Below are 24,197 nucleotides of genomic sequence, written 5' to 3' on the forward strand. Positions count from 1 at the left end.
TATCTAGAATAAATAAACTTTTAAGATGAGATTTTAGCTGTGTGTGTGTGTGTGCTCACAGCTTCTCATTTTCCCCTACCCGAAGCTTCCGAAGACTCTAGTCTGCCTGACTGAAGAGCCTGCAAATGTTCTGGTGGTTTCGGCAGATGTATTTACAAGCACGGAACAAACACTTACAAACTCCTTCACTTCCATAGGCCAGCTTTGAGGGGATCTTCACAAAACGCCTCTCATTTACACACATCCCGACCAGAGCTTGGTCCATTCCTGCAATCAGTTGTCCTTTTCCCACAAACACGTTGAAAGTGGAGTCTCTGTCATAGCTGAAGACCCAAAAGGTAGGGAGAGAGAAGGAAAAGTATGAATAATCCTTCCCTTAATGAAACTAACCTGTAAAAATGTACCCATGGACAGAGTGAGGTCACTGCAAAGTAAAAAGCCCACAGAGAGGGCTTCCCTGGTGGCGCAGTGGTTGAGAGTCCGCCTGCTGGTGCAGGGAACACGGGTTCATGCCCCGGTCCGGGAAGATCCCACATGCTGCGGAGCGGCTGGGCCCGTGAGCCATGGCCGCTGGGCTTGCGCGTCCGGAGCCTGTGCTCCGCCACAGGAGAGGCCACAACAGTGAAAGGCCCGCGTACAGCAAAAAAAAGCCCACAGAGGAGTTACTGATGCAGGAAATATCTTCATTGGACAGTACTTGCAGGGTTGGAATTTTTTAATTACCTTGAATATTGCCAGCAAATCTAGTCAGATAAGCATCAGCATAACTCTCTCTAGAGAAAAATATATGTTGTTTGTTGTGAAATATCTACCAATTCTTCCATTAAAAAAAAAAAAAAACGTTTACTCCATTTCCATGTGATTGGTACCTAACAGCAATATCACAGATACTCATGTGCAAATTAACACTGATTTTCTTTTTTTTTCTTTTAAGTCAATAAGTTAAACAAAGAGGCAGCGTGGTGTAGCAGGAAGTGCACTTAAACTCTCTTAATCTCAGTTTCCTCCACTGCAAAATGTGAGTGATGATAATAGCCATCACAAGATCCGTACCATATAACGATGTGAAAAGTACTCTGAAAACCTAAGGGTTATGCCAATATTACCATACATAATTATTGCAGGTGATAGAAAGTCTGATGTGGTCTTGAAATCACTAATACATGTGTTTTAAAGGCTGACTGGTGATGGCCTTAAGTAGGAAAATAAATAATGGAATCATGGCTATGATCCAAGCTCTCATCCTCTTCCATGTCAAACTTAGCAACAGCAAGGGGGTGCCAATTAGGATACTATGCTAGGGGCTTTGGGGGATATAAAAAAGTCCAAGGCATGGACTCTGCCTACAAGTACCTTACATACTGGCAGAGACACCTACAGAGTTTTAGACACTGTGTTTAAGAAAATGACTACAGAGCTTGGTTTATAATAACTAAACACTGGAAATAACTTACAAGTTCAAGAGTATGGCACTGATTACATACAAGGCAAGGACATATAATAAAATGCTCTATGGCCATTTAAAAATAACAGATTTCTGCTATAGGGATGTAATGTATAGCATTACTATACATGACTATAGTTAATAATACTGTACAGTGAATATAGTTAATGGTGACTATAGTTAATAATATTGTGTTGCAGGGCTCCCCTGGTGGCACAGTGGTTAAGATTCTGCCTGCCAATGCAGGGGACACAGGTTCAAGCCCTGGTCCGGGAAGATCCCACATGCTGCGGAGCAACTAAGTCCGTGCGCCACAACTACTGAGCCTGCGCTCTAGAGCCCACGAGCCACAACTACTGAGCCCAAGTGCCACAACTACTGAAGCCCATGTACCTAGAGCCCGTGCTCTGCAACAAGAGAAGCCACCGCAATGAGAAGCCTGCACACGGCAAGGAAGAGTAGTCCCCGCTCGCCGCAACTAGAGAAAGCTTGCGCACAGCAACGAAGACCCAACACAGCCAAAGATAAAAATAAATAAATTAGGGCTTCCCTGGTGGCGCAGTGGTTGAGAGTCCGCCTGCCGATGCAGGGGACACAGGTTCGTGCCCCAGTCCGGGAAGATCCAACATGCCACAGAGCGGCTGGGCCCGTGAGCCATAGCCGCTGAGCCTGCATGTCTGGAGCCTGTGCTCCGCAACGGGAGAGGCCACAACAGTGAGAGGCCTGCGTACCGCAAAATAATTAAGTAATTAATTTTTAAAAATAATAATAATGTGTTGCATATTCAAAGTTGCCAAGAAAGTAAATCTTAAAAGTTATCATTGGGATCTCCCTGGTGGCACAGTGGTTAAGAATCCACCTGCCTAAATTGATACAGCCACTATGGAGAACAGTATGGAGGTTCCTTAAAAAACTAAAAACAGGGGCTTCCCTGGTGGCGCAGTGGTTGAGAGTCTGCCTGCTGATGCAGGGGACGCAGGTTCGTGCCCCGGTCCGGGAAGATCCCACATGCCGCGGAGCGGCTGGGCCCGTGGGCCATGGCCGCTGAGCCTGCGCGTCCGGAGCCTGTGCTCCGCAACGGGAGAGGCCACAATAGTGAGAGGCCCGCGTACCACAAAAAAAAAAAAAAAAAAAAAACTAAAAATAGAACTACCGTATGACCCAGCAATCCCACTACTGGGCATATACCCTGAGAAAACCATAATTCAAAGAGTCGTGTACCACAATGTTCATTGCAGCTCTGTTTACAACAGCCAGGACATGGAAGCAACCTAAGTGTCCATCGACAGATGAATGGATAAAAAAGATGTGGCACATATATACAATGGAATATTACTCAGCCATAAGAAGAAATGAAATTGAGTTATTTGTAGTGAGGTGGATGGACCTAGATCTGTCATACAGAGCAAAGTAAGTCAGAAAGAGAAAAACAAATACCGTATGCTAACACATATATATAGAATCTAAAACAAAACAAAAAAATGGTTATGAAGAACCTAGAGGCAGGACAGGAATAAAGATGCAGACCTACTAGAGAATGGACTTGAGGACACGGGGAGGGGGAAGGGTAAGCTGGGACGAAGTGAGAGAGTGGCATGGACATATATACACTACCAAATGTAAAATAGATAGCTAGTGGGAAGCAGCCACATAGCACAGGGAGATCAACTTGGTGCTTTGTGACCACCTAGAGGGGTAGGATAGGGAGGGTGGGAGGGAAGGAGACGCAAGACGGAAGAGATATGGGGATATATGTATATGTATAGCTGATTCACTTTGTTATAAAGCAGAAACTAACACACCATTGTAAAGCAATTATACTCCAATAAAGATGTTAAAGAAAAAAGAATCCACCTGCCAATGCAGGGGATACGGGTTCGAGACCTGGCTAGGGAAGATCCCACATGCTGCAGAGCAACTAAGCCCATGCGCCACAACCACTGAGCCTGCGCTTTAGAGCCCGTGAGCCACAGCTACTGAAGCCCACGTGCCTAGAGCCTGTCCTCCACAGCAAGAGAAGCCACCACAATGAGAAGCCCACGAACCGCAAGGAAGAGTAGCCCCCACTCGCCACAACTAGAGAAAGCCCGCACGCAGCAGTGAAGACCCAACAAAGCCAAAAAAAAAAAAAAGTTACCACCACAAGAAAAAAATATTTTGTAACTATGCATGGTGATGGATGTTAACTACGCTTATTGCGGTGATCATTTTGCAATATATACAAATATCAAATCATTATGTTGTACACCTAAAACTAATATAATACTATATGTCAATTATACCTCAATAAAAAAAATTTTAACATTTCTATTCATTGGCACTAGAAGGACATACACATGAAGAGAAAACTGTAGGTTACAGTGCCACATATAAAATAATCTCATTTTGAATTTATATATATAGATGCATGTGAAAAATCCACAAGGTGACACGTGAAAATATTACCAATAGTAATCTATGGGTAGGAGATTTCAGGTGACGATTTGTCTTCTCTTTAATTCTCTCTTAATTTCAAAATGATCATGGAATACATGTTCACAGGTTTCACTTCATGGATTCGACAAGCTGGAAATTGAAAATATTTTTTCAAATTTCAGATAGTTCCAAAAAGCAAAAACCTGAATTTGCTGAACACCGGCAACTATTTACATAGCATTTACATTGTATTCGGTATCAGAAGTAATGTAGTGATGATTTAAAGTATACAGGAGGATGTGCCTTGGTTATATGCAAATACTACACCGTTTTATATAAGGGACTTGAGTATCTGAAGACTTTGGTATCCAAAGGGGTCCTGGAACCGATCCCCCATGGATACCAAGAGACGACTGTACTTATGTAATAAAATGTTAAGGGCTGTTGGAATCTACCTGCCCTTCACTTGGTAAATTACTTCTACATTTTCCTCATTTTCCTTAATGAACAGCTTGGGAGAGCAGCACAGTCCACCTCACCATCTGTCAGGTCATCTTCCTCAGACCTGCCCTCTCCTTCCCTTTCTCCTCCTAGTTTTAGAGTCCATTTCACAGCCTTCCTTTCTCCAAGGTGAGTGAATAGAAAGCAAATGTCCAAGTTCTGGCTGACAAGCCAGAGAACAAAAGCACATAATCAGCTTTGTGCCGAAGTCGGCTCTACGACTCCACCCTCTGTCTCCGGGGGACCGAAACCCACCCTGGGGAATGCCAGCTCTTCAGTTTCACTTGGCTGGGGCTTTGCCACACCCTGAACCATCATCAAACTGGAGGATTTATGGACCAGAATTCAGGCTTCGAAGACTTCCCAGGCACGGAACTTTCTATTTTTCATCCACAGAACCCAAATTTAATGAGAGTTTTTAATAATAACTACTATTTAGAGAGCGTTTATTATGTGTCAGGCACAGGGGTAACCTAAGCTTTTCTATACGCTATCTCATTTAATCCTCATACAACACCTGAAGGTAAGTGCTGATACTCAGGCTCCTGGGAGGTGAAAAAATTTCCCAAGCTCACAAAGTTAGCCAAATGGGAAGAAAAGCTAGAACCCAGGACTATCTGACTCTTATCCTCCATGCACAGGGCCTCCCTAGATGATGTATAAAAACTGGTATGGCCTCGCAGCATTAATTTATGCATTTGATGACTGCCTAAGCAACATGCTAGAAACAAAAAACACCTTTCCGAAAGAAAATGTATAATTTACATACATGAGAAACTAACAAGCAAGGCCAGTTTTGTCTACAGCTGAAAACTCTGACCATCTGGAAAAATAAATTTGTTCTCAGCAAGTCTGTGCTGGTCAGTACTACTGGAACAAATTCATACGCAGGGTCCAGCCAGGAGCTGGTCATGAAAATTATTTCTGCAAGTGCTGGAATTAGCCCTTATTCAGCCTGTCCCAGTATTGGGCTGATTTGCAGATGTCCCAATCGAGGTCCTGCAGGAAAGAGATGACAGGCACAAACTAGGCAGCTCCAGGACACTTTAATAAAGGGGCCGTGTGCAGGGTACAGAGAAACAATTAAGGGACAATGCAGTACCTCTGGGGACAAGAAGGGAGTGCTGTTGTCACACCCAGACCTGAAGCATCCAGGAACAGAGAGGGAGCTCAGAGCACCTGACAGAAGCTAAGCTAGGACCTTTGGTCTAGGGACACAGCCCATGTGATGACTCTATAGGCAGGGAGCCAGAGGAATAAATATCTCCACCACACTCTCCTCCCTCCCTCTGATCTCCTGCTGAGGCCCCATGGCTGAACCTAGCCACAAGCCGGACTACAAGAGGGTCACTGATATAACCCGTACTATGCACAGGTAGTCCATATAGGTCAACCTCCCAGAGTAAAAAGCAAGTGGAACAGGGGTAGAGTGGACCTAGAAAGGCAAATGGAAATTATCCAGCACATCCAACACCCCCTTTCCTCTCCACCAGCTTCTTTTTTCTCCCCTGCTCATTCACTGCTGTAGACCCTTTGATTGCTGCCCCTGACACTTCTACCTTCCTCTGCCCCAAGGGGGGTATGGGAGGTGGCTGCAGCACCCTCCAGCGATGCTCTTCCAGCCGATCAGCTCAAGGACCACTACGACAGGAGACATCACGTAACACCCATCATATTCAACTCACTCAAATTCAACTCACTCATCTGCTACAAACAAGCATACACTGTCTTGCGCTTATTCCTCAGGATAGGTAACTACCCCTGTGGCTGCATTCTTAAAGCATAAATACTGTGGCTCTACTTCTAAATGCAGGTTTTAACCTGCAGTGAGGATGAACTTTAAAAAGAACATACGGCAAATTGAACACACTCACTTCTCTAGAGCCCCCAAAGCCCATTCCTAGCCAAGCTCCTAAGCTCTTTTTTAAAAAAGGACTGAGAAAACCAGAGCAGAGACCCTTGCTGTCAAGAGATGGCAACATTTTGGAAGATGGAAAGGGAACGGAGGGGCAGAAACTGACCTAGAAGGGAAGAAACAGAATCTAGGTGTATGCAAAAGGGGATCTGGTCAAGGGTGGACGCCATGTGCCTCCTAGAGCCTGCGGAGGCCGCAGGGCAGAAGGAAACCTGGAGCATCAAAGTCCGAATTCAGAACAGCTACACCTCATCCCGGAGCCCCTTCCCCACTCTTAGCAGCTTGGTAACTATAATTCTAAGCTTTATGGAATTATTTAACTGCTTTTAAAATTCTGTGCATCTGTATTGTTTTAAAAATTAAATTAATTTTAAAACATTTTGCCAAAAATTGACATGCATGTATACTACTTGTTGCTGAGATTCTTCTGATCTCAGAGCCAGAAATGAAGTTAAAATGGCCATTACAAAGGGGAGAGAGAATGGCCCTATGGTTAGCAGAGCTGAAGTCCTGATCAACTATGAAAGGAAAAGACAGCTTGCTCTAAATGCCAATTTTAGGTTCAGTTTAGGCAAATAATAACCGAATACATTACTCCCCCTTGCACCTCTATTGAGGTATAATGGACAAATAAAAAGTGCGTATATTTAAGGTGTATAACTTGATGTTTTGATACATCGTGAAATAACTGTCACAATGAAGCTAATTAACATATCCATCACCTCACATAGTTACCATTTTCTTTTTCTTTTTGTAGTAAGGACACTTAAGAATTACATTCTTAGCAAATGTCAAGTATACAATACAGTATTATTAACTATATTCACATTGCTGTACATTAGACTGAATAAATTTCTTTTGAACATTAAAGAGACTGCCATATTTTGAGAATTCATAACAGGAGGGAAGCAATTTAATAAAGAGCCAGTCGATTGGGCATGGGAACTGCCTTCTGGTGTTTCAAAGTTGGTCAGATGGCTGGCTTACATGGGACGTGCTTGACTTGAGGACTGTGGTCCTTGCCAAAGCCCTTGGTGAATGAGACTAGAACATTCATGAAATGCACAAAAGTAGAAACTCACCTCCTAGTTGGATGCCTAGCCCTGGGATGACACAGGTGAGATTCAACACACTCCCCAGGCTGAATTCCACTGCTGAGCTTGGGCCCAACTCAAGGGAGGGAGGCCACGTCTGATGTTTCTGCCTCCCACCTCCCTCCCCACACCTCTTGCTCCCAAAGGTGACTCTGGGCTTCCCAGACCCTTTGCCCAAGAGTATCTTCCTCAAACAACCACCTCTACCAGCAGCTAATGAGCCCTGGCAGGGGGGAAAGGCAAGCCATTAATGATCTGGCAGACTGCCTCTCTGCTACCCAGATGGAAAAATGAGAGGAAGAGAGAGAAGGTGAGGGAGAAAAGAGGAGCGAGTAGGAGTGCAGAGGAAGGAAAGGAGAGAACGCATCTATTCACACCTCCACGGAGAGTCAGACCCTGACATGCAAGCGGCTGGCTTGGATGGTCTTTGGTGCATTAAAGTATCATTAAAAGACAAGTTTTGCAAAGGAAAGTAAAATCGTTACATTGCTATTGTGGATTTTTGCTTTTAAGCAACTGCACAAGTTAAAATGTCAGCTCTCTATAAATAATTCTTATTTTACACAAGTTCTCAGCCCAGCAAAATATAGCCAACTTAAATAATCAATATGAATGTATAGTTACTTGCAATGACCCACAAATGAAAATTAAAAGCAATGCCATTAAGGCAGCGGTTAAGAATCCGCCTGCCAATGCGGGGGACATGGGTTCGATCCCTGGTCTGGGAAGATCTCCCATGCCGCAGAGCAACTAAGCCTGTGCGCCACAACTACTGAAGCCCGCTCTCTAGAGCCCACGAGCCACAACTACCGAGCCCACGTGCCACAAGTACTGAAGCCCATGCGCCTAGAGCCCATGCTCCACAACAAGAGAAGCCACCGCAAATGAGAAGCCCGCGCGCCACAACCAAGAGTAGCCCCCGCTCGCCGCAACTAGAGAAAGCCTGCGCGCAGCAATGAAAATCAAACGCAGCCAAAAATAAATAAATAAAAATCAATCAGTAAATAAATATTTTTTTAAAAAAGCAGCGCCATTAAGTCTTCAAAGGGGGCATCATGTTGGCCTGCCAATAAAAGAAGAACTTTTCCTAAAGTTAGCAGAACTGCACTGGGAAGCTTCTCTTTCTTTACATGGCTTTTCCGTAGAAAGTCTTACCATGCAGATCAACAATTTAAATGCTTCCCGCCTAAGTGAGCAAGTCCTGACCTGAGTCTCTCTGCCGCCACTTAACCCTTCCAGTCCACCCTGACACTGTCCGAGGTACTGCCCAGCCCACCGGCTCTCTGAGATCCAGTCCTGCAGAAGGGATGAGCCATAATGCCCTTTCACTTAACACATGATTTAACACCCACGTGGTGGGGGGGGGGGCCGGGAACCTGACGCAAATGGGACCAATCAAATGGGAGAGATCCTGGGAATGTGGAATTGAGACAGATTCCAGTGAGTCAGCGTTACTGGACCCAAGAGGTCATGTATGTGGCATGGAAAGCCTGCTGGAGCTCTCTTTCAGAGAAGGGGAAAATGCGGCCCCTCTGCAATCCCTCAGAGAGATCCAGAAAGTCACTTCCATTCACGATTCTGGATCCTCAGGAGGAATTGGAGATTCTTCCAATAAATTCCCTTCCTTTCTTCTTAAGCCAGCTGTAATGGGTTTCTGGGCCCTCCCCATCCCCTGGCTTGAGGGTAGGGATTTTTTTGAATAGACTGTTTTTTTTAGAGCAGTTTTGAGTTCACAAAAAAATGGAACAGAAGATACAGAGATTTCCCATACACCCCTTAACGCCACCCACACACACAGCCTCCTCCATTATCAGCAGAGTGCATCAGCAGAGGGGTACATTTGTTAGAATCAATGAATCTACACTGACACGTCATTATCACCAAAAGTCCATAGTTTATATCAGGGTTCACTCTTTTGTTTTTTTTAAGTTTATTTTTAAAGTTTTTTTTTTTAAGTTTATTTATTTTGGGCACACGGCATGTGGGACCTTAGTTCCCCAACCGGGAATCAAACCCGCGCCCCCTGCATTGGAAGCGTGGAGTCTTAACCACTGGACCGCAGGGAAGTCCCCCATCAGGGTTCACTCTTGGTGATGTACATTCTATGGGTTTGGACAAAGGTAAAAAAACATGTACCCACCATCAGAGTATCATACAAAATAGTTTTACCTGAGGGCAGGGATTTTTGTCTGTTTTATCTCTGCTACATCCCAACAACTAGAATAGTAGGTTTTCAATAAATACTTGTTGAATGAATGAATGAATATGTAAAATGAAGTTGACCTCTGTTACGAATCTATGATTCTTTTAGAGCAATGGTTCTCAAAATGTGGTCCTAGACCACAGCATCAGCATCACCTGGGAACTTGTTAGATATACAAATTCTCAGGCCCCATCCCAGGCCTACCTAATCAGGAGCTGTGTATAATAAGCTTCAGGTGATTCTGATGCATGTACAGTTCGAACACCACTGGGTCTGAGCATTTACAACTCTATATACCCAACAGGGCATGTAGTGGTCACGCAGTAATATTTATTGAATGTATAGACCTTAAAGGCCTGCAGACAGGCCTGAGACTGTGAATGAACTGACCAAGATGCTGGTTTTGCCTGCTAAAGATAACAGGAACATGTTAAACTTCAGTCCCTTACTACTAGGAATGCTATGGAACTCCTCAAAAGCTGAATCAAGAGTGGTGGACAAGGAGTTTCCAAGGACTAGAGAGTGAGAGCAGGAGCCCCCCCCCACAGAAACCAGAAACCACAGAAACCAGGCGGGAAGCTGCCGTCTTCTCCTTAGATCTGTAGCAGCAGCCACAGAGCATATTAACGAGCCCACGGAGGCTCCGAAATAAAATGAAACCACGTCCAAGCCAGTGACCAAGGGCCGAAGGGCTGGGCCTCCTGGCAACTGCAAATGCCCATAAGCTGAAAAGATACCAACTGCCCCCAAGCGTCAGGCACAGACGCAGGAAGAATGATCTGTGGAAAGAAAGGCCCTTTGTGGTTTATGACCATGGTCAGAGCGACAGCTATCATTTTCTTCTGGGCAAAACCTCCGGATCAACAGCCAAAGCCCAGAGCATGCGGATTTCTCCTTCCCCAAGCTCTTTGTTCAGGAATAGCAAAGTAACACCCTAATACTTCATACATTCCCAAAGGAATAGAGGCCCTAGAAGGAAACTCATTTTAATGAATCACCTACTGTGTACCCTGCTCCCACCATTCCACTGTCCACACTGCAGCCAAAGGGACCTTTGTAAAATGCAAATCTGATCCCTCACGCCCCTGATTAACTCTTCAATGGCTTCCCATTGTCCCTTGAAAAGACCAAACTCCATAGCCAGGCAGAGGAGAGCTCTCAAAAGCTGGCCCTGGGCTTCTCTGGTGGCGCAGTGGTTGGGAGTCCGCCTGCCGATGCAGGGGAGGCGGGTACGTGCCCCGGTCCGGGAAGATCCCACTTGCCGCGGAGCGGCTGGGCCCGTGAGCCATGGCCGCGGAGCCTGCGCGTCCCGGGCCTGTGCTCCCGAGAGGCCGCAACAGTGAGAGGCCCGCGTACCGCAAAAAAATAAAAAATTTTAAAAAATTTAAAAAAAGAATAAAAAAAGCTGGCCCTGTCTTTCTCTCTGGCCTCCCTTCACCTCCTCTTTTAACCCCCTCTGTCACTTCTCTACTCCCACTCCAAGCTCAGGTTGTTTTTTTGTTTTTTTTGTGGTACGCGGGCCTCTCACTGTTGTGGCCTCTCCCGTTGCAGAGCACAGGCTCCGGACGCGCAGGCTCAGCGGCCATGGCTCACGGGCCCAGCCGCTCCGCGGCATGTGGGATTTTCCCGGACCAGGGCACAAACCCGTGTCCCCTGCATCGGCAGGCAGACTCTCAACCACTGCACCACCAGGGAAGCCCAAGCTCAAGCTATTTTGAACAGCTTTCACATGCCCTCACTTCCAGGCCTCTGCATATGCTCTTCTCTCTACCAGTCACACCCTTTCTTCCGACCCCTACTCCCCAGCGCTCACCCCTCAGCTCCTCCTGGTAAATTTTAACCTTCCTCAGGCTTTATTCCCCCAGCCCCCAATCCCTACACACACACACACACACACACACACACACACACACACACACACACACACACACACACACACACACACACACACACACACACCCATATAGTTAAGCCTTCTGGGTGCTTCCAAAGCTCCTTGCCGTTCTTCCATCATATACGTGGTGGACTACAGATCATAAACTTTAGACTCTGGCACTAAACTGCTTAGATTCAAAGCCCCACTCCACCACTTAGTAGTTAAGTAGTTAAACTACTTAGTCGTTTACTCCACCTTGGGTAAATTACTTGAATTCTCTGAGCCTCAGTTTCTTCGTTCGTAATGAGATACCTCCCTCACTGTACTGTGAGGTTAAAAGAATTCATTTCAGTTCCTGTATGTAAAGGCACATGGTAAGAACTATGTGTGAACTCTATGTGAGAGACAGAAGTGTGTGCTCTTATTCTTTCTGTACTTATCGCACTATATAATTGTCTGGACTATAAGCAAAAGGACAGGGAGGGGATACCATCTTCAGAGGCAGACACTGCATACACATTTGCTGAATGGATGGTAGCTCCTCTGTTTTCTTTCCACTGTCCCACACTGCCTCACAGTGGCTGCCATCCTAGAGGGTAGAAAGTATTAGACAATTTGTTCCAATGGGAATTATTAACATCAGCACAAGGAGGAAATTCTTAGCTATTTTCTAATTAATGAAGCAAATTTAAAAAGATACACAAATGGCCAATAAACTCATGAAAAGATGTTCAGCATCTTTAGCCATTAGGGAAACATGAATCAAAACCGCAAGGACGTGACTTCCCTGGTGGCGCACTGGTTGGGAATCTGCCTGCCAGTGCAGGGGACGTGAGTTCAATCCCTGGTCCGAGAAGATCCCACATGCCACGGGGCAACTAAGCCCACGTGCCACAACTACTGAGTCTGCACTCTAGAGCCCGTGAGCCACAACTACTGAGCCCACATGCCACAACTACTGAAGCCCACGCACCTAGAGCCCATGCTTCGCAACAAGAGAAGCCACCGCAATGAGAAGCCTGCACACCACAACGAAGAGTAGCCCCCACTTGCCGCAACTAGAGAAAGCCTGTGCACAGCAATGAAGACCCAATGCAGCCAAAAATAAATAAATAATACTTTTTAAAAAAATGAAGTGAAAACACACATCCACAGAAAACCCTGTACATGAATGTTCATAACATCATTATTCATAATAACCAAAAAGTGTAAACAACTCAAATGTCCACCAACTAATGAATAAACAAAGTACGGTATGGAATATTATACAGCCATAAAAAGGAATGAAGTACTGATACATGCTACAACACGATGAACCTTGAAAACATTATGCTACATGAAAGAAGCCAGACATAAAGGCTGCAAACTGCATGATTCCATAAAGAGACAGAAAGTAGATTAGTGGTTACTTAGAGCTGGAGGGGAAGTGACTGACTGTTAATGGATCCAGCATTTCTTTTTTGGAACAATGAAAATGTTCTGGAATTAGAGACTTGTGATGATTGCACAACTCTGTGAATATACTAAAAAATAATGAATTGTATGCTTTAAATGGGTGAATTGTATGGAATGTGAATTATATCTCAATAAAGCTGTTCTTTTTTTTAAAAAAAAAAAGAAGCAACTGAAACAATAGTGAGAATGACTATTTCTCAGCACTTGCTATGTGCCATGTGGCATATTAACCAGATTTTTTATATTGACTCCTTGTCTGGAATTTCAAAAAAGGCAAGAGAGGCTAAGAGTACTTTTTAAAAGATACCTTCAGGAATGAGCCTAGCCCAGCCTCGAACACAAAACAGATGCTCAACAAACATTTCTCTTTACTTAGTCTGGTGTTTCACTTAAGAGATTATAGGGCACAGACCTAGGATTATGACAAAGTCTTGGGAAGGAGAGCAGCCTGGAGCTGGAGGCGAAGAGGCCTTGTCAACCCTAAAGCTAAACTGAAGAGAAGTTGGGAGAGGTGTTGTGATCTTGGGGCAGAGTTTAGGGCTGAAATTGTGGACACGGTGCACGGCCCCGTGTCAAAGCTGAGTGACTTGCTCTGGATTACCTCTTGCCCAGGGAGTTTTTGGTAAGGCAGTAAAGGAAGGGCAGTAGTTAACAGGCACAATCCTGGACTTAGATTGTCTGGGTTTCAAAATGATTCCGCTTAAACAAGCTTCTTAGCCTCAATGGCCTTAAGTTCCCTCACTGGCAAAATGAGGGTAATGATAGTTCCTACCTCAGAGAATTAAGAATTAAAAGAGTTCGTTATATGGAAGGCACTTAGAACTACCCTGGCACACTGTAATAGCTCCATATATGTTAGCGGCTGCTATCATCACCTTCGTCAATATCATCATTATCACCTTCGAGAGGCATGTCTGACTAGACACTCAAGGGCCTTGCCCGAAGGAACAGTAACACATTTGCTCTTGGTGTCTGCTCGCGGGCTGACGACTTTACACCCATTTCGCCTGTGTTCATGCGCAGGGTGGAGAGGGAGGGCGTGATCTGTCCCGACCCAGCTGCTGCGCAAGGTCCTATCAAGATTCCCGCTGACCAGGGAAGCAAAAGGGCCGGGAAACTCGCGGCACCCCACCCCCACCCCCAGCCCCCAGCCTCAGCACTCCCGGCTGAAGGGATGAAGGGTCTGGGAAGCTTTGGGGTGGGAAGAGGGAGAGGGAGGAGCGCGGGGCGGAGCTGGGGGAGGTCCGTCGGGAGGGAAAGGCCTGTCCGGAGACAGGGAAGCTGGGAGAGCGGGCGCTGCAGCCTCGGAGGTCGGGCCGGCACGCCGTGCGAGGTACCTGGAGTCGAACTTCTGGCCGTCTGGGAACATTCCCACGTAGTGGTAGCGCACGAAGTCGCCGCTGCGCACGGTGCGGGGACACTCGTCGGGCACGAAGCGCCGCTCGATCTGCAGCTCCGTGTCGGAGCCCAGCCCCAGGCCCGCCACGGGCGCCGCCTGCCCGGTCACCCAGAGCAGCAGCAGGAGCAGCGGCGGCGGCGGGGGCCGCCAACCCCGGGCCCTGATCGCCATCGCGGGCAGCGAGGAAAGGGGGTCGCGGCGCGGAGCTGGAGAGGCGCGCTGAGCTCGGGCGGCGCGAGTCGGGCCTGGGCGTGCGGCGGCGTTTGCAAACGTGGAAAAGACTCCCAGCCCTCCCCGGGCAGCAGCAACCACCCCCTCTCTCCCGCCCCCCGCCCCCAGGCCACATCCGAGAGAGGGGAGGAGCCGCGGCCGTGCGCCAGGACCCGCCTGCTGCGCCCTGAGACGCCTGGGCCCGCAGGGTCCGGTGGGCTGGCCCGCCCGGGGAAGAGGCGGGCCTTCTTTGGCTGGCGAGTTCAAAGGGGACCCGTCCCCGAGGGAGAAACCGTGAACTCCTCGGGACTGGGCTTCGGCCCCAAAGTTGGGAGGGAAAAACTGTTAACTACCCAGGCAAATCCGCTGGTCTCTGCCTGTCGCTAGAGACTCTCCGGATTTAGTGCCACCAGAGGCTTCTACGTGGCCGCGGATCCAATTACCCCTTGCTGCTTTGGGGAGGGAGGAAAACTTTTTTTTTTTTTTAATTAGTTTCAAGGCTGGATTCTACGTTGAAAATGACTGAAACCGTCTTCAAGATTTTTTTCCAGGACTTTTTTTTAATACTCAGAGAAAGGGGGAGACATGAATTGTGAGACTCCCCTGACAGTTGTCCAGAGGAAAGTTTTAAGTGGCTACCAGTGAGTGCTACTTAATAGCAAACATCCCACGTGGCCCCACCCGCATGACTAAGCCGGTTAAGACCCCACATTAGAGACTCAGATGCTGCGGGAAATTCATTAGAGTAGTTTAATGCATTCTTAGCTTAGAATTGGTTGTTCTCATTTATTGAAACTTTGGAATAGTGAAAGCAAATCACCAAAGGTTTCTCAACTCGTTTTGGAAGCAAACAATACCAATACCAAAACCTGGCAAAGGTAGCAAGAGAGAGAGAGAATGTGGGCGCCAACCTAATTTATAAATAGAAATGCAAAAATGTTAATAAATTGTGACTAAATTGAATCCAACAACTTATTAAAGAAAAGAACACAATTATGCGGACTATTTAGGTGACCTGCAAATTGTGTCCTCTAAGATGAAGATAAAACGTACTAATTTAAAAAAATGATAATTATTAGATTATAGATTTTATTAGATGCAGGATCTAATGAGAAACTACACATAGCACTAAAGAAATGTTCATTATTCCTAATAGAGCTTATTCTATTGAAATAGAAAACCTATTAATACAATTCATCCTAACACTGGTTATTTATAGGTGCTTGAATTTGGGGTGATCATTTTCTTCCTTCTATGTACTTTTCAGTAGTTCTTTATGGTTTTTAATAACAATGTCAGGTTTTAAACAGAAACAAACAAACAAAAAAGTCAACCTGGTTCCAGTCAGGAATCTTCCACTCCCTTACTGTGACTGTGGGCAACGCATGCCACCTTCTGGGCCTCGGTTTCTTCATCTGTAAAATGAAGTGGTTGATTTCTAAGACTTCTTCCAATTCTAAAATCCTATGATCCTGTGAGAGAGAAGACATTCCAGAATGGAAAAGAAGACATCTTTGAATTAGATTTCTGTAGCAATTTACCAAAGAGAAAATTTACCTCTTGGCATTACTGACATTATCATAAGAACTAATTAAAATCAAGCTAAGATTTTAAAATAAGGATTTCCATTAAACTTCTGGGGGTGACTTTGTGAGGACTTGTCAAGTCTAAAAACTGTAAATCCAGTCAAGAAGAGTCAACAGTAGACTAAAAGCTTAGAAAGGTAAAGATGGGGGAAGAGGTGAGCAGGTGAGAGACAGGAACCAGAAATAAGGGAAAGGTACTGGAATTTTTTTAAAGGAGCAGGGAGAGAAGTGAGAGAGGAAGCAAGAAGGGAAACATAGAAGAGGAGAATCAGTGAGAGAGAGCCAGAGAGCCAAGGAACAAGAGAACGTGACATAGTCAGAGGCGAGGACATAATAGGAGAAACATCCAAAAGGTCTGAGGCCAGGATGGAGGCGTGGAACAACATGGAGAAGGAAGTGAAGGGGGATCTGAAACAGGATCGGTCTGAATGAACGTCAGAGAACTAGGTTCTTTCTATCCACCTCTATACAGGAAGTTAGTGGAAAAATTACAAACATAGTCCGTCAAGTAAAGCAGGGCACTAAAGAAAGAATTCCAGTTTTCATTGAGCCTGAAATAAAGAAGGACTCATGCATGAATCAGATCTTCCAAGAGCAGTAAACCCTGGAGGCTAAGCTTTGTAAGCTATTAACTTCAGCTTGGCACACGCTGAGTTGGGGATAAAGAAAAGGCCAGTATTAAGAAAAACATCCCCCCCCACCCCCCACCCCGCCAAATTCATCTGAGTTGACCTGAGGCAAAAGTGAAGTAGGAGAAATGTTTCCAGCAGTGTGTTCTCTCCCTCCCCAAGAGTGTCCAAGAAGTTCTCCCACCTTCAGTATTTGACAACACACCTGGAGTCACCATGTGGTTTGATGAAAAACCCTGGACTAGAAATCAGACCACCCTGGTTGTAGGGCCACTCATGCCCCTACTCTTTGAACCTCAATTTCCTTATTTGTAAGATGTCTTGCCTACCTCCATAGAGTTTCTAGGAGGATCAAGGGAAGCAATTTATGAGGGATGGAAATCTGCAAAGTACTGTGTACATGTAAGGAATCGCATTTATCTATGAGTGAGAGAAGACCCAACTCAAAAATCACTTAACCCATAAAGATGTATACTATCTCTCAGAAGAGAAAGTCTGGATGGGAAGCAGCTGCAGGTGTGGTTAATAAAGTGTCTCTAGAACATCCTCAAGGGCTCAGGTGTCTTCTCCTGTCCTCCTCAGGGGGTTCACTGCTCCCCCTCATGATTCCAACATGGCTCCCCCAGATCCAGCTACCACATGCAGGGAAGCGCCACCCTGAGGCACAAAAGGGATCTTTTATCTTTCCAAGTATCCTTTATTAAGAGCAAGCATTTCCAGAAAGCCTCCCTCCTACAGACCTCCCCTCATGTCTCATTGACTGAAACTATCCCATGCCCATTGCTAACTTATCAGTGGAAGAGAAATAGGATCACTACGATTGGTTTAAGACTAATCAAGATTCATCTCCAGAGAGCAAGGAGAGCCTCCTCTGAAGTAGATGGCTCCCTAAGCTTCCTGAACAAAACCAGAGTGCTGTGAGCAAGGAAGCGAAGGAGGAATGGCAATTGGTTTGTCAACCAACAGGTTTTGTCAATTACGTTAGATGGCTCCCCTTTTCCCTCCAAGCATCAAGTAAGGCACATTGTCTGCAATTTTTCCTCTAATCCTACTGGTTACTAAATAGAATACCAGTTTAAATTATTAGAAATAATAATACGGGACTTCTCAAATGTTTCCACTGTGCTGCAGAGAGCTGTGGACATGGACCCTTGGGAGCTTAGTGACTACTTGACCAGAATTCTTTGAAGTCTGGTGTTTAGCAGGGGGGAAGGGGGGGAGACAGATTCTGCAGTCTACCCTCTAATCTAGCCATGATTCATTAGTATGTAATAGGGTGTGATCTTTCCCTTTTACTCATTTTTTTCCTTCCTCCATCTTCCCAGTGGGGAAAAGGTCATTGGTAAATTAAGAACTAGTTTAAAAAAACACCTTGTGAGCAAAACAATGGCATCAAAGCTATGCTGCAAAAGCTGGTCAAGATAAGCAGGATCGGCCTTCCCTGGTGGCGCAGTGGTTAAGAATCCACCGGCCAATGCAGGGGACACGGGTTCAAGCCCTGGTCCAGGAAGATCCCACATGCCGCGGAGCAACTAAGCCCCTGCGCCACAAATACTGAGCCTGTGCTCTAGAGCCTGTGAGCTACAACTACTGAGCCTGTGAGCCACAACTACTGAAGCCCGCGCGCCTAGAGCCCGAGCTCTGCAACAAGAGAAGCCACCACAATGAGAAGCCTGCATACCACAAAGAAGAGTAGCCCCTGCTCACCGCAACTAGAGAAAGCCCGCGTGCAGCAACAAAGACCCAACATAGCCAAAAATAAAGAAATTAAATTAATTAATTAAAAAAATACATATAAGCAGGAGAAAAATCTAGTCATTTGGGGGAATTCCCTGGTGGTCCAGTGGTTAGGACTCCATGCTTCTACTGCAGGGGGCCTGGGTTCCATCCCTGGTCAGGCGGTTGAGGAGGGGGGAAGAAGAAGAAAATCTAGTCTTTTAAAAATTGTTTCATTCAGAAAGGCTTCAAACCTATCCAGTAACACAGAGTCAGGGCTAGCTGCAGCCACCCCTCTACAATTAGGCCAACACCAAGGCCCTCTGGCTGGCCTTGAGAGTGAATCTGCTATCTTAGGATGAAGCAGAGGGGCAGAAAAGACTGAAGCAGAGGATCGAACACGGAGGGAGGACAAAGAAGGCATCTCTCACTCACCTGGGCTAGGCGCCTGGGTAGAAAGTGAAGGGTGACTCCATGTGTATTCACAGTTGGGTAATAATCATTTTACTCTTTCTTTCTGGAAAGGAGCTGTACCTGCACACCCCTCCAGATGCTATAGGCATAAAGAAAGGGTGATGGGTAAGAAGAATGATTCAGAATCATAACCACCAGAGAAAGAATTCCTGTTTGTCTAACTGCTTACTAGATGTCACTACATTGAGTTTATCACAATCAGAAAATGGGGCTGAATTTGAAAGATGGCCCTGGGTCATAAAGAATCTGACTCCATTTTTTTATGTTGACCACTGTCACCCTTCAAGCCCCGCCTCCACTTTCCGCTTCCTCCCCACCTGTGGACAAGCTGATAAGAAAGTCTACACACTCCTTCCCTTGGCACCAGAGGAAAGTTCAAACCCCACAAAGCCTTGGCCTGTGTGCAGGAGTATTCACCCAGGTTCTACCTCCTAAACATCATAAAACCCAGGGTCACTCACCTTTCCTTTGATGAAGCTATTTTTGAACTGTCTTAGGTGCCTGACCTGCTCTCCCAGAAAGCCTCAATATGTGAATAATAAATTTCTCCCTACCCTCTCGGTGCATATGTGGCATCATCAGTCTTGACAGCAAACCGATTTGGGGTGGAGGAGGGTCCAGCATACTTCTGTGGAGTGACCACAACACCTTGCATATCATCCTGGATCGGTGACCAGGAAACTTCTCAATCTGGTGCCAAAATACATAAAGAACCCAAGCTCACATAAACAGGTGGATATAGCAGCAAAAGAATTTTCACTAAACAAATATTGTATGTTAATTCATATATGTGGAATCTAGAAAAATGGTACAGATGAACCTATTTGCAGGGCAGGAATAGAAAGGCAGACGTAGAGAACAGACGTGTGGACACGGGGGGAAGGGGACGGTGGGATGAACTGGGAGATTAGATTTGACATAAATATACTACCATGTTTAAAATAGATAGCTAGTGGGAAACTGCTGTATAGCAGAGAGCTCAGCTCGGTGCTCTGTCATGGCCTAGTTGGGTGGGATGGGGAGGGGAGGGAGGTCCAAGAGGGAGGGGATGTGTGTATCCGTATGGCTGATTCACTTCGCTGTGCAGCAGAAACTAACACAATATTGTAAAGCAATTATACTCCAATAAAAAAAAGAATTTTCCCTGCTTTATAAGCTCTAACAGGGTAATCATCAAAGAGAGATGCCTAGAATGCAGCTCAGGATATGGTACTGGGTGAGGCTGTCAGACCACTGAACTGTACACCTGTTACTTTTCCCTGCCCAATATTGCTCTTCTCTTCTCCTTCCTCCTCCTCTTCTTTTTCTTCCTGTCTCTCTCTCTCTTCCTCTGTTAATAGCACCTGGATTTTGCTTTGAGGAACAACCCCTCCCCCTCTCTTAGTCTATATGGCTTGGATAAAGCTGATCCACCCTCGGATTTAGGGTGACATGTAACATAGGCATGAGCAGTCAGTGTATTGCAGCTCCTTGACTACAGTGATTGTTTCCATGACAAGTACATGACTCTTGCTAAGCCAATGAGTATAATACATGGAATTCTTATTGGAACTGAGAAAGAGAAAGTTCCTTCCAGCTGGGGCTGCTAATTTGTTGGCCATCTTTGGATTCCAGTGGCCATCTTTGCCCCCACAATGGGAGAAACTGCAAAGAATGAAGCAATACAAAGGAACGTGAAGCTTTGAAGTTGCTGACTATAACATTTCAGCCCCTAGATCCAGCCATTCCTGAAGTTCCATCCCACGACATTTCACATATGTAAGCCCATAAATTACTTAATTTTTTTTCTTAGAGCAGTTTGATTTGGATTTTGGTCCATTGTTGTTTTCAAAAGAATTTTGACTAATACTTGCTAAAATGGAATTAACAATCCCTGGGTCTTCTTGCTGAGAGAGCAAATCACTATGTTAGACAAACTGACTTTGAATTGACTTCTTTCAACTGCAAGTGAGAAAAATCCAACACAATTGCTTTCTGCATATAAGTATATACTAAAGTTTTCAGATTATTTGCTTGCATGCCATAAGGTCACTGGTTGTGGTTAGATAATGTTTGTTGTCTTTTCTTTTTTCCTTCTTCCATCTTCTTTTCTTTTACTTTAAGCACATAACTTGGCCGGCAAACAAAGCCTCCCCAGGAGGACAGGAGCAATTCTTGGTTGACGTGAGCCCCTTAAGATTTATTTTTGGCTTGCACCAAGGAGTCATCTGACCAGGGGTGGGGTGTGGTTAGGCAGTGGGGTCTGACCTGACATCCCTTTTTTTATTGTCTCAGGGCCTCTTCACGTGATCTCTCCCCATTTGTTAGCTTGGGCTTCCTCTTAGCATGGTGGCTTCTATGCAACTGAACAGCTTACATCCCTGAAGGCTTCAGAAGGGAATACTTCAAGAGAACCAAGGGAAAGATCTGGCTCCCTCCGCAGCATCCTCAGCGCCGGGGCTCCTGGCCGCCGCCAGAGGGGCGCGCGACGGCCTCCGGCACCCGCTGACTCCGCAGAACGGTTAGGACGCTCAGAGCGCGGACTTGCGGAGGCAGTCTGGCCGGCCTGTCGGGAGGCGGGGCACTGGCGGCCTCAGCCGGGACGTTCGGCCCGGCCCGGCGGGCCGCGGAGTGGCGGCGAGGGGGACGCAGCGGGGCAGGGCGGGCGCGGCGCGGAGGAAGTGCGATCTTCGCGGCTCGGCGCGGGGCCGCAATGTCGTCCCGGCTCGGGCGCGACGACTCGGGGACCGGGGGCGCGCGGCGGCCGCGGGAGCCTCCGAAGCAAGAGCTGCAGCGACGCCGGGAACAGAGGCGGCGGCGGCACGACGCGCAGCAGCTGCAGCAGCTCAAGCACCTGGAGTCCTTGTGAGTCCGTCACGCCCGCCCCCGACTAATGCGAGGAATGGGGTCGGGGCCCGGGGTCGCACGGCGGGGCCCGCCCGGGGTTGGAAACCTGCGAGTGGACAGGTGGGCCCGTCCCCAGCGAGCCGGGTGCGGGATTTGATTCCGGGCTGCGGGACGCTGGACTCTCAGCCGCTGGAGGAAGAGCGGGGAGACTCCGTCCCCAGGGTCGTCCCGGGCGCGCGAGGCGGCGGCGGGCGGGCGCTTCCCTGCCGGAAACTACGGTTTTATTCCTCGTGCGGCGACGTCGGTGTCGGTCAGGATTTGAATACAGGAGAAGTGCGGCTGCGCCCTTGGGTCCTTTCCCATTTCTCAGTTCAAGGGGCTCGCTCTGAACTGGGTAAAATCCCCATTCTTTTCATCTAGTGCTGTTAGCTAGGGAGGAAAAAGCCCAGTCCCGTAACATGAGTGCGCGGTGAGGAAGGGAAGAAAAAACGTGGGGTGAGGGCCTGGTCCCTGACTCTTCGGGAGGAGCTGTCAGGTAGAAGAGAGCGTGGACTTCTCTCTCGTCCCCAGGATTTTTTTTTTTACCAGGGTTAAGTGTGGAAGCTACAAAGAGGCTAGTTCCAGCTCAACAAGAAGAATTAGGACCAGAGTCATAGATTCTTGCCGGTCAGCGTGGCCTGACCTAGGAGGCACTGTACTCCCCCAGCTACCCGGGGTTGGAGAGAGTCCAGATAACGCCTGAGAGAAGGGTTGGTTGTAAAGGAGATTTAAACATCAGGTGGAAGGTTGGATTAATGACCCTTGCGGTTCTTTTCTGTGTTTCTGTCGTTCTGTAATCAGCTTTAGAAGTCTGACTTTACTAAGTTCGGTGTTCACTGAGTTATCTGAATTATTTCTGTTTCAGGCACTTCTCATTACCTACCTTCTCATGATTGCTGAGACAGTCGTGTAAGGAAAGGCCCTCATTAACCTTCTGGGAGCTTTGATACAAAGTGCATGCTTCCTTGGAGCCTGGCCTGCTCTTTTCAGTGTGGCTCTTGAGCTGAATTTCACCTCAGTGGGCCGTGGTTTGGAAACAGGTTCTGCATTGCTGGCATCCACAGTCCTGGCGTGTTCAAGGCACTCTGGGCTCAGGCAGGGCTTAGCCCCACCAGCCCTCTGTATCTTTAACTGTGGGATGCCAGGTGGTGGTTAATACTATGTGTTTATTTTGTAGCTCACAGAGCTTTTTCACAGACAAGAGAAAGATGATAACGTTTTGTAGATGAGAAAATGGAGGCTCAGTGGTTAAGCCACTGACCTGGTTAGCCAACAAAATTAGAGCAGAATTCAGGAGTGTGATTCTCAGACCAGTGGGATTTTTCCAGTTTCACAGATTTGAAACTGGCTAGGCTATGGACATATTTGCTTTTTCTAGTTCAGGGTTTTGTTTGATTTTAATTAAGTTTAATTCATACCAGAGTAATACTTGTATATAGCTTAAAACTCAAATAGTACTAAAAATGCTACCAAAAATAGCGCTGGGCTGCCCAACTCCTCGTTTACCCCCCAGAGTAACCTGCACAGCCCTCCACCCCCTTCCCTCCTAACGAGGCCCAGCCTTCCATGTGCAGACTCTTCTAGTTTTTATTTCTTGCATTTAACTGCACATTTCTAGGTTATATGCTTACAACTGGTTTTGTTGACTCAACAATTTTAGACATCTGTTAACTTCTTGTCATAGTAGATAAAGATTTAGTTCTCTTACTTGCCCTTCTTGTTTCCATCCTTCCAATATAGCACCATCATAATAACTTTCCTAATCAATGTCAGTGTTAACATTGTTATAACTTTTTTTTTTTGGCTGCGTTGGGTCTTCGTTGCTGTGCGCAGGCTTTCTCTAGTTGCGGTGAGCGGGGGCTACTCTTCGTTGTGGTGTGCGGGCTTCTTGTTGCGGTGGCTTCTCTTGTTGCGGAGCACAGGCTCTAGGCATGTGGGCTCAGTAGTTGTGGCACACGGGCTTAGTTGCTCCACAGCATGTGGGATCTTCCCGGACCAGCGCTCGAACCCGTGTCCCCTGACTTGGCAGGCGGATTCTTAACCCCTGCGCCACCAGGGAGGCCCTCAAGGCTCTTCTTACCTCACATTTTCCCTGCAATCTCTTGCTTTCCCTTCTTCCAAAAATAAAATCGCTGTGCCAAGACACCAAGTTATGATTTCAGTGAATTTAAGTTCGACATCGAACAGGATGTGGTATAGCATCAGTTTATTTATATAGGACTTCTGACTGCTGGGCATATTTTATTAACTGTTTTAGTTATAATGTAGTTTGAAGTTTTTTCTAAAAAAAAAAGTCTTTTCATTTTGGTCTGCAGTTGCCTTTTGCTGATTGAGATGTGTTACATTCCTATGAACATGGTTCATGACTGGTGTTTTCTTCCTTTCTAGTTATGAAAAACCTCCTCCTGGACTTAT

At 46.5% G+C, this 24,197-nt stretch overlaps 2 protein-coding genes and 1 long non-coding RNA gene across 4 annotated transcripts in view; 1 reads left to right on the forward strand and 2 right to left on the reverse strand.

Annotated features, from left to right (window-relative positions):
* Nucleotides 1-14,655, reverse strand: part of FKBP9 (FKBP prolyl isomerase 9) — a 50,903-nt gene extending 36,248 nt beyond the window's left edge. The window contains exons 1-2 of one of the 2 annotated variants that reach the window (XM_027102248.1): nt 14,241-14,655; nt 178-323 (exon numbers count right to left, since the gene is read on the reverse strand). In XM_027102248.1, the coding sequence (XP_026958049.1) occupies nt 178-323; nt 14,241-14,473 (379 nt within the window). In that variant the 5' untranslated portion in view covers nt 14,474-14,655. The remainder of the gene's footprint in view (nt 1-177; nt 324-14,240) is intronic. The other variant, XM_027102247.1, reaches the window with a different exon arrangement.
* A 328-nt stretch (nt 14,656-14,983) lies between these two features.
* LOC113618255 (uncharacterized) lies at nt 14,984-19,772 on the reverse strand. The gene is made up of 3 exons (XR_003431945.1): nt 19,472-19,772; nt 18,879-18,996; nt 14,984-15,984 (listed from the first exon to the last, which is right to left on the reverse strand). It is a non-coding gene; the product is annotated as an uncharacterized LOC113618255 (long non-coding RNA).
* Nucleotides 19,773-20,100: 328 nt separating this feature from the next.
* Nucleotides 20,101-21,766, forward strand: LOC113618572 (hapless 2-like). Its single transcript, XM_027102782.1, has 2 exons — nt 20,101-20,126; nt 21,423-21,766. Exons 1-2 carry the CDS (start codon nt 20,101-20,103, stop codon nt 21,763-21,765), a joined length of 369 nt encoding a protein of 122 aa, XP_026958583.1. The 3' UTR covers nt 21,766.
* Nucleotides 21,767-24,197: the final 2,431 nt, after the last annotated feature.

The sequence above is a fragment of the Aethalodelphis obliquidens genome, unplaced genomic scaffold, assembly GCF_003676395.1.
Source record: "Aethalodelphis obliquidens isolate GAN/ISIS:26980383/991018 unplaced genomic scaffold, ASM367639v1 scaffold5, whole genome shotgun sequence".
NCBI lineage: Eukaryota > Metazoa > Chordata > Mammalia > Artiodactyla > Delphinidae > Aethalodelphis > Aethalodelphis obliquidens.